This window comes from Belonocnema kinseyi, chromosome 7, assembly GCF_010883055.1.
Source record: "Belonocnema kinseyi isolate 2016_QV_RU_SX_M_011 chromosome 7, B_treatae_v1, whole genome shotgun sequence".
NCBI lineage: Eukaryota > Metazoa > Arthropoda > Insecta > Hymenoptera > Cynipidae > Belonocnema > Belonocnema kinseyi.
Window position 1 is genome coordinate 69,414,131 of NC_046663.1, and position 10,619 is coordinate 69,424,749.

The 10,619-nt window shown below is 31.0% G+C and overlaps 1 protein-coding gene across 1 annotated transcript in view; it reads left to right on the forward strand.

The window, feature by feature from the left end:
- The window catches only part of LOC117176320, a 556,505-nt gene that overhangs the window by 342,909 nt on the left and 202,977 nt on the right, over nucleotides 1-10,619 (forward strand). The window contains exon 6 of the mRNA XM_033366539.1: nucleotides 2,777-2,841. Coding sequence (XP_033222430.1) covers nucleotides 2,777-2,841 — 65 coding nt within the window. The remainder of the gene's footprint in view (nucleotides 1-2,776; nucleotides 2,842-10,619) is intronic.

Here is a 10,619-nt window from a genome sequence, read left to right on the forward strand (position 1 = left end):
CAAGGCCAGTCCGACGATGAGTCCCGCTGGTTGGTTCACTGTCAACAATAGTTATCAGCTGATCGATTCAACGTCAAGAATTATAGAAGTTGGTTGGAGAACACCGATGAGTGAGTTTTAGCACATTGCTGGTGTTGCGATGTTTCCAATTTGAAATTTATCTTTTATTTTTAGGACCAAAAAATGAAAATCATGTTACACCGAAATTTCATGAACGAACTTAGTCACTTGATCTCGACTTTATGGACGTTCAAAGTTTCTTTTTTTCTCCGCTAGAAATCGCTAAAAATGCCCAAAAAATAATGATAGGTTACGTGTGCGCAGATACTTATTTGCTGATTTGCAACGAAGGTGCAAATTTTATTGCTTATATTAATTTTTTTCAAGGTTTAGACGATTTAGTATAAAATTGGTGTCATTGCTCAATATGAGTAAATGAAAAAATCTAAAATGCATCAAAACAAAAATGATCTGCAAAGTGCTATAACTCAAATGGTAATATCCTATTCCATCAATTTATAAATAAACTTTCTTTAAAATTACCAATATATTGATGTATACAAACGTTCTTTAGTGCTTTTTATTTTATGTGTCAAAGTTTAAACACAATATCTCAATTCGTGTGGACGCAGTGAACACCAAAACAAATGTTCATAACCGGGGACTAGTTTGGTCACATGGTCACCGAAGAGCATGCCCTTAACACCATATCTCATTCTGTGTGGACGTAGATTGGGAAAGAAAATTTTCACTGGTAACTTCTTAAAAAAAATTTTTTTCTTAAAATTTCCGCTGGAACAAGGCAGAGACATGGACTTTATTACCTCCTCTTTCATTTCCCAAAATTTCATAGCGATACCTCATTTCGTTTAGACGTAAGTTGGGAAAGAAAAATTGAAGAGCAGGTTTGGTCACGTGATCCTCTCGTCACATGGCCTTAAAAATACTTTTAATTTACCTTGTTATAGAACAAGTTTTTTCAGGGGGGTAAGAGCCGCCTGAAAGAATATTTAAAACCACCCCTAGTGTTTCAAAATCAGAAAATCGTCAAAATGATCGCCTTTGTATAGTTTTTTTCGAGTTAAAAATACTTTTAAAAATACTTGTTCTATAACAAGGTAAATTAAATTATTTTTAACTCGAAAAAAACTATATAAAGGCGTTCATTTTGACGATTTTCCGATTTTGATACACTAGGGGTGGTTGTAAATATTCTTTTCGGCGGCTCTTACCCCCCTAAAAGAACTTGTGCTATAACAAGGTAAATTAACACTATATTTTATTGGATGAAAAAGTGTATAAAGGCGGTCATTCGTCACATTCTGTGTTGCCCCTATCTGCATTACATTTTAGGGTGTTTTACCCTTTGAAAAATTTTGTTTAGAGAATTTTTCGTATAATACTCAATTTTATGCTTAGCTGAACTAATTCCGCTAGGCTAATTTCAGAAAAAAAAATATTTATTTTTTTTCATTTCGTTCATTTGAACGTTCGGAACTTCAGGTACATATTTTTACGTTGAAATTTTTGTTCAAAAACTTACATTCTAGAAATATTCCTTCTGAATATAAAAATGTTGAATTTCAAAAAAGTTACTAATTGTTTAAAACAAAATGTACTTTTATTCGCGCAAAAGAAGCCATTTTTTGTACATTATTCTACATTTTTTCTCGACAGAAATGCGAAAAATATACTAAGTTGTTTCTACTATTTCACGGGAGATACATACTGTGCGTCAGTATATTTAAAACAGTAATAATTATAATTCTTTTATATAAAGTTCAATTTGTTTAAAAACAATTTATTAATTTTTAACAAATTAAATTTTTTATGTTCAGAAGAAAGATTTCTGGAATGTACGTTTATAATCAAACATTTCAACGTAAGAATCGGCAGAATTCGCTTAGCTGTTCACAAAAGAATGTTGATCATGTTGTCGCATTAAATTTTTATTCTTAATAACTTTTGTAAAAGAATTTTGTGTGCGACCAAACCAAAAGAAAATTTTTCGAACATGGGGGCTTTTAAAAAATGCATTCTAAAGTAAAAAAAACGTTTTTCGATTTAGTGTGTCCTAATTGGAATAATTTGACCTAACTAAACATTCAACTTCGAATACAAAAAAAACTATCAAGCAGAAAATTCTAATCAATGCAAATTTTAACTGTGCTAGACCAATATTAAAATGCTATATAGATCGCTTTTTTGGCTCCGAAAACTTTTTTCATGTGCCTGTGCTATTTGAATAACATAATATTACTTTGCCCGCCCTGTTACCCCCCTCATGGACTGTCACCTTTTATTTCTTTTATTTATGAATATACTATAATTTCGGATTTTAATTTTCATGGAGAATAGATGTGTCGTTATTCTGCCTCTTGAAATTGTACAATTGTAATATGTGTGGTTTTAAGTATAAGTACAGAGCTGAAGACCTATGAGTGGGAGATGCTTGGCCGTTGTGCTTTACTTGCTATTCATCAAGTGGCACTGGTGCCGTACCATTTTTCCAGCTTTTATGACTGTATGTTCGTCTGGGCATAGTGGGTTTGCTGATGAAAAGCAGCTAAAATGCTACGACGAACAAATGCGTCTCTCCTCTAACGGCGCTGTGCAGCGTCACTTCCATATACTCGCCACTGTGTGACGAGAAAAGTAGCGAAAAGAAAAAAAAAGAATAAGAGATAGAGCGAAAGAAAAGAAGCTGAAAGGAATTCTCCAACGAATATATCCTACGTCCTATCCTCTTCTCATCGAGACTCTTTGTCTGTTGCAGGAAAACTTGCTACCGCTGCGTCGTCATTCATGAGAAGCACTCCAACGTTTTGCAGTACAAAGAGAGTAAGTTTCCTCCCGAGGTATAGCACGATCACCGATTCAGTCGATAACGATTTTCCACAGCGCCGAGGGCTGATCCGTTAATTAGAATACCGATCGTTAATTAAAAGCTTCGTCGTTAAGTTGACGGACCTGCGGTCATGCTAAAAATGGAGGGGAAGGAGGGATGGGGTGAATCAAGTCGAGGGAACGAAGCTGAACGCCACGATAATTCCGAAGGAATTTAGCAATGTTCCCCATATCGTCGAGCAATGGTCGGCATTACAACGAGCTCGGGAATAGGGACAGGAAAATTTAGAAGTGAATAAGGAAATTCGATTTAAATCTATGTTTTCACTGGAAACTTTTTTAATCTTTGGCCAAACAAAACTCTAATCACTTTAAATGTTGAGGTCGCCTGCAATTTTAGAAACGAAATTTCCGATGCAAATTTGATTTTGGTTAAATTGGCCCAATTCGATATATTATATATTTCTACAAAATATATCTATTTAGGCAAATTTAACAGGTACCCAATTTCAACAAGGAATGTGCGGGAAATAAAATTTACGAAATTAGATTGCTGATAACAAAATCCAGTAATTTTCATAATAAATTTACTACAATTTTATTAATATTCATAGACAATATATAAAAATTACAAGTAGATGCCCGAAGTTCGTTGATGGTAACAGAAATAGAAGTTATCGTGACCGAAAGAAGTGCACAGTTAGAAACTGCGCACTCCTCGCTTCTCGATCGCTTTCGAAGTGGACAAAGCATTGTGGTTGCGCTCATGGGCGGCAATGCACTGAAAAAGTCTAGGTTGAATCATAGCGTAGGGTGGGGCGAGATGAGCATAGGGGGTAAGATGAGCTACTCAATTTTCTCGCATGCTATAATTTCTTTTGTAACGGTTTTTTGTATTAATACCAGGAAGAACGTTACCAAACTTCTTTTAAAAATTTTTCGCCTGATGTTGAACAAATTTGGAAAAAAACTATAGTAATAATTTTAAGACCTGTATTCTGCTATTTTTCATTTATTTCTAAAGCTGAAGAATCACACAAAATCACATATTAGATGTTTTTCTAGTGGTTCTTTAGATAGCTTATTTATTAAATCCTAAGTTTTCAATAGATTTATATATAATTGTAAAAAAAATAGGTGAAATTTTGATTTGACTAAAAAGTGTCATATGGGGCGGAATGAGCCACCTCTTCCTCTGCATTAACCTAACCTCTTACTGTAGCAGTTAGTAGGCTAGGATGCAATTTTTCTTATTATCAGATTGTGCAGGGTGTTAATTATGATGTAAGCATATAAAAAAACAGAAATGCTCAGAAAAAGTGTGACAGCAGCACTTTTATAGGTCTGTATTATAAAATAATGAGTTACTGTCAAGAGAGAGCAATGTTTTTCTGGTGTATTTCTTAAGTAACTTTGTTTGAAAACTCGTAAAATGCGATAAAAATGAGAAACACATTGCTGTTATTGAAAAATACAGCAAATTTTTTTTTAACGGTCTAATAGCCCAATATATATGAAATTCAGTGTCATGTAGTAATTGTAGTAGACCAGTCTAGTATTAGGGAGTTTTCGTATTGTGGAATTTAACTTCTACTGCGATAATGTACACGTTTAAGTCGAAAAATTGGTATATTTGTTTCTGTAATCCAATTATCAAAAGATATATGGGCGAAAATCGGTTTTCTTTTTTTGCTCTTTGTAGTGTTAGTTAAGGTAGAGGTTATGGTTAAGGATTGCATCAGTTTCACATCAAATACTTTTAATTTTTCGTTCAATTTTGGAAAAATATGTTTTCGTTTTAAAATACTCTAATGTAATAATAATCTTCCTTATAACTAATATCTAATAAGTCATTTAATTAAGCGGCTCATCCCGCCCCCGGCACGAGGCGAGATGAGCCATGCGTACTAGCTCTTTATTTTCGTTTCTAATTCCAAATATACTATTTTAGTTACTTTCATGTTGGCAAAATTTTTATTGGAAATCTTTGTAGAATGTATATATAACGTTTTACATTCAAGCAATGAATTAACAGACTTAAAATACTAACGTGAAAAGGACAAATATGCACATCTCGCCCCGCCCTACCCCAACAATATAGTCAACTTATTTTTTCCGATATTGAATGATTTCAACTGTGAAACGGATTCGAAATTTGCACATGAAGAAAATACTGAAAAAAAATTTTTGGAATCGCGAGTAAAGGCAATGATCTAGAAGCTTCGTTGATAAGCGAATTATCTTTGCAATAAAATTAAAAGATACCGCGATGATCTGTCTCGTAAATCAACTTCGAAAACGATACATCAGGACAGCAACTGACTAGCAGCTGGTGCGTACATTGATGATTTATTTATTTGAGGCAACATATTTTGTATCAAAATTATTGAACCGAAAAAATTCTGCAATCCTTGAAAATAACGGAAATTTTTGTAAATTTCAGTGCATTCCGAATAAAACCATTCGTTTTTCTTCTAAATATGCGGCACTCCTTTAGGTACAGGTGTTCGTCTGTTTGAATACTATGAATATCCGTACTGACCATTTTTGAATTTTCAAAAAAAGTTGTCTAAAAAATTTTCAAAATACGCTCACTTTTTGAATTTTTATCCAAAATGGCTGGATAACGAACTTGACCTTTATTTTAGGACACTAAAAGAGTATACCAAAGGCCAGTCCAATCTGTCAATTCTTTCGAGAGTTATCGTGCTGACAACTAAAGATCTACAGATACACACAGAGAGACACGTTCATGAAAACCTTTTTTTCGGATTCAGGGGGTCTCAAAACGTGGACATTTGAAAAAACCGGGGGGAGGGCGGTAAATTTTGCACAAATCTTATACTTTCTCTTGATGTGAATGAAAAAATTAATTCATTTTTCATGAATAATGTTTTGGTAGTTCTGTTTTCTGTTCGAATCGTGAAAAGTAGCATTAAGAACATTTAAAAAAAAGTAAATTTTTTGAAAACTCACACGAGACGAATAAAAAAATAAAAAAACATAAGTTGTGATGATAATGCATCCACGCAGTGGGCTGTTTTTTTATTTTTAATAACTTTCTTCGCGATTGAAACACAAAATACACATGCTATTAAAAAAGTTATTTAAAACAAATTTGTAGATCTTTTTGAAATGCACAATTTTTATTTAGTTATCTTTTTACCTATTTTGCACAGTATAACCGCAAAAAGTAATTTCTGATTTTCCATTATTTGTTTATGCTGTCAAAATTTTAATTTTCGATTTTTCAAGAAAAGTAAAAGAGTTGTTATAAAAATGTATGCTGTATCGGCATGAATGCTTTGTTCAACTCTATTGTTCAACTCTTTTCACAAGTTTCTTCCTTTATTTTTATACCATTTCATTACTCATTTGCTCATTCAAAATTCTTGCAGGTGAAAAAAATCGAATATTCTTGAACTTTAAATTATTGACTTCACATTTTATTTTTACGTTCCTCGGCCCTTTGAAAAAACTAGTTATTCGAGTCTTCAAGTTTAGAAGTTTCCACTATTTCGGAAAATTTACAATTTAAAAAAAAAGCAAAATTGAAAGCAATCAAGATTTAAATTTTTACTTGCGAGAGATAATTTTCTGTTGCTCTTGATAAAAGTATTAAAAAACTACCAGCATATTTTTTTGATATTAAAACGCCAGATATAATTCAAACTTTCGATTGTAAACAGAATAAAACAATTTCGTGCAATTAAAGTGCACTTCTGCTGCGGACATTCTGCAAAGTTAACTAATCACCGCTCTTCCATATTTTTTCTTTTTATCCACTAGAATTTTGCAATTACTGTAAACAAAGTTGAACAATTACTATCCAATTTAAACAATTTTCTCAGCATTTAAAGCACATTTACCAACCTAAAACAATTAGTTTCTTTTTATCTAGAAAGTTCCTGTAGAACCACTTATGTTTTCCAACAAAATTTCTTGTCACGGATCACCAACAATTAGTGTAATTGTTAACAATCTCAGAAATAAAATACAAGGGTGGTAAAAAAACAATATAATGAATATCTGATATAATAAATATCGGTGAAAGATAATTGTATCAACAATATAATATTGTTAAATTATTTTTACCAAAAGAGTTAAATAAACCTCCATGCGCCTGCTGTTAATATTAATAACTTTTTAAAATTTTAAAGGTATGTTTCATTGTCAAAAAGTCGATCAATTTAGACAATAAGGCAATGTATTAAAAGATATGAATTTTTAAACTGTATTATTTTTTTTAATAAGAGTAATAACCCTAAGCGATTTAAAAATATTCGGATAAATTCGACAGAATTTCGTAAGATTTCGAACAATTTCAAGGGATTTTAGAGGATTTCAAAATTTTCAAAAAATTGCAAGATTTAAGGGATTTTAAAGATACCTACACATTTTCGGGAATTTTAAGGGCTATCAAAGGATTCAAAAGCATTTTAAGATATTTAGTAAATGTCAAGTGATTTTAAGGTATTTCGAAAGAGTTTTGAACATTAAATTATATTGAAATAAATTTCAAGAAATTTCTAGCGATTTGAACAATTTCAAGGTATTTCAAATATTTTTAGGGTCTTGAACGGATTTTTTTAGGTAAATTCAATAAATAAGTTTAATTAAAATTATTTTTATGGGATTTACAATGTTTTTAAATTATTTGAATGCGTTTTACTATTTCCAAAGAAAACATTTCAAGGAATTTGAAGAGATTTGAAAGATTTTCAAGAGACTTAAATAATGTCAAAGGATTAAAAAAATTGTGTAGAATATCCTTGGAAAATAAATTAAATTGAAATAAATGTCAAAAGACTCTTACAGATTTCGAAGATTGGAAAGGATTTGAAGATATTTCAAGAATTTTAACAAGATTTAAATTATTTTATTGAATCCTCAAGGATTTCAAAATGTTTCCAACTGAAATGAAAGTGAAATGAAACTGTAAGGAATTCCCAGCGATTCTAAAGATTTTGAGGGATTTTAACTTTTTTTTAGAGAACATGGATGAATAAGTGCAACTCAAGTTATTTTCAAGGTAGCTTAAATAAGTTTTACTTATTTTAATGTATTTTTACGAATTACAAATAAAATATTCCAAGGATTATTCAAAGAACTTTGTTAAATAAATAAAATAAAATAAAATTTCAAAGAATTTCACAAGAATTAAAGGAATTCAAAGATTTCTAGAGATACGAACAACTTTTTGAAGAACTTGAATGAATAATTTTCATTTAATTTACAGGGTGCGCTATCTAGACAGGACCTATTTCAATGTTGAATAACTCCGCCATTTTTCAGTCGATTTTGACAAATCAGACAGATTCTGAAACGTTAGTCTGTGCCATTTTAAACATGGATCGATTTACGACAAAAAAGCGGCCTGAAATTGTAGCGCTGTACATTGAAAACAATCGTTCAACTGTGAAAACTGTGATTTGGGTGATTCGGACTGGCCTCCTCGTTCACCGGATTTGACGGCACCGCACTTTTTTCTGTGGGGCTACTTGAAGAGTAAGGTGTATGCCAGCAAACCGAAGACTATTGAAGAACCAAAAGCTAATATCACAGCGGAAATTGCTGCTATTACGCCCCAAACGTTGTCAAATACAATGCAAAATGCTCAAAAAAAGGCCGCTTTTTGTGTGTCTAAAGGAGGCGGTTATTTGATCGATATTGTATTCTGAGTGAATTATCAAAAATGGCATTGTATACCTTAAATAAATCTTGTTCATTTTCCAAAATCGGCTGAAAAATGGCGGACTTATTCAACATTGAAATAGGTCCTGTCTAGATAGCGCACCGTGTATATTCAAGGGATTTCAAAAGAATTTTATTAAATTTCTAAGGATTTGAAGGAACTTCAACGATTTCTCGAAATTTTATGTTTTTTGAGAACTTTAATGCGTACATTTATTTTAATTTTTGTATTCCAGTATTTTCGAATTATTTCTACTCATTAAACAAATCTTTACGATTTCCAAAGAATTCCACCAGTTTCGAAAGGACTTTATTGAAAAAATTTGATTTTATTCCAAAGGATTTCTAAGGATTTTAACAATCTTAAGGGGTATAAAGGAATTCTAAAATTATCAAGGGTTTTTAACGATTTTGAAAAAGATTAAAAAGAATTTCAATAGATGACTATTTTGCCATGGAATATCAAAGAATTTCACGAATTAAAGGAATTTTATAGAACCTTCAGTTATTTAAAATATTTTAGGGGATTTTACAAATTGCTAGGGATTTCAATGGATTTCTAGAGAACTTTAGGGAATAAATTGAAGTTCACTGGAACCTGCATTTAAGTACGGTTTCGGACATGGCTTGCAGTGACTTGATCATAAATCCAGGGAATCCAATAGTAAACATTCAGGGCTGTGTTAAACATTTCTGTCGTTCCTTGGTAGTTTGCTTACTTTTTCCATTAATTCTTTCAATATATTTTTTTCTTTATTACAATTATTTTTATTCTATAATTGTTTTCTATGTAATTATTTTCTATAATGAATTTCCTATAAGTGCCAAAAAATGGTAGGACAATAATGTTAGGTCTATACTAATGTTCCTATGACACATTTTTTCCTAAGGTCCATGCAATCCCATAAATTCTCTATAAAATCTATAAGTAAAATCCATGATATTTTTAGCAACCTTATGCATCATTTTTCAGTCACATATATAAAATATTTTACAATCCTATGAGATCTTGCAATTTTACAATCTATTGTATATAAAAAATTCGAACAATTAACCCCTCGGAAATTCCACCAAATTCTTTAAAGTCACCTGACTTTTTTAAAATCTCTTGAAATTCTTTCAAATTCCTTGAAACCTTTCTTTCGTAATAATAAAATCCATTAAAATAAGTTAAAATTATTTTTAATCACTTGATTTTAAATTAAATTGATTTTATTAATTAATTTTCTGTCTAAAGAAACGTTTCAATTCCTATAAATATTTGCAATCCCTTAAAATCTTTGCGATCGCTAGGAATCTTCTGAAATTTGTTTTAATTTAATTTATTCTTCAAATTTTTCTCGAATCCCCTCGGAATCTTTCTAAATCCTATACAATTCTTTGAAATCCCTTTACATTTCTATAACTCCATTAAAATAATTTAAAATAATTTTAAATCCCGTACATATAAATTAAATTGTACTAACAATGTTCGGTAGAAATCTCTTCAATTCTTTGAATAACCTATAAATATCTTTGAAATCCCTTTAAATTCTTGGAAATGTTTGGAAATCTCTCAAATCTTTTGAAATGTTTCGAAATCTCACGAAACCCCTTAAAATCTGTGCAAATATTTTAAAATTTATATGTCTTTCATTAATTCTTTTAATAGGTTCACATTATTTCTATACTAAGTTTCTTCGAAAGATTTTCTGTAATGATTTTCCTAGAATCGTGAGAAATTATAAGAAATTCATTATAGGAAAAATCATTACAGAACTATACTGAATTTCCCAAAATATTTGTTTGCAAGTGAAGATTACAATGAATGAGATAAGATTGCAGAATGATTGTACACTAGATTGCAGAGTGATTGTACACGAGATTGCAGAATTAATTAGCCCCTTGTCATTAATTGAAATTCTTGATATCCTTACAAATTGACTAGGAAAACTAATTAAAATTCAAAACATGTACTTGAGACACCCTATTTTTCAAGAAGTAGTAGCATTAAAGTAAATAATCTCGAGCAGAAATGCTTTTATGCTAGACCCTGAATTTGTAATTACCAGTTCAGATCCGAATAAGTTTTAACAAAG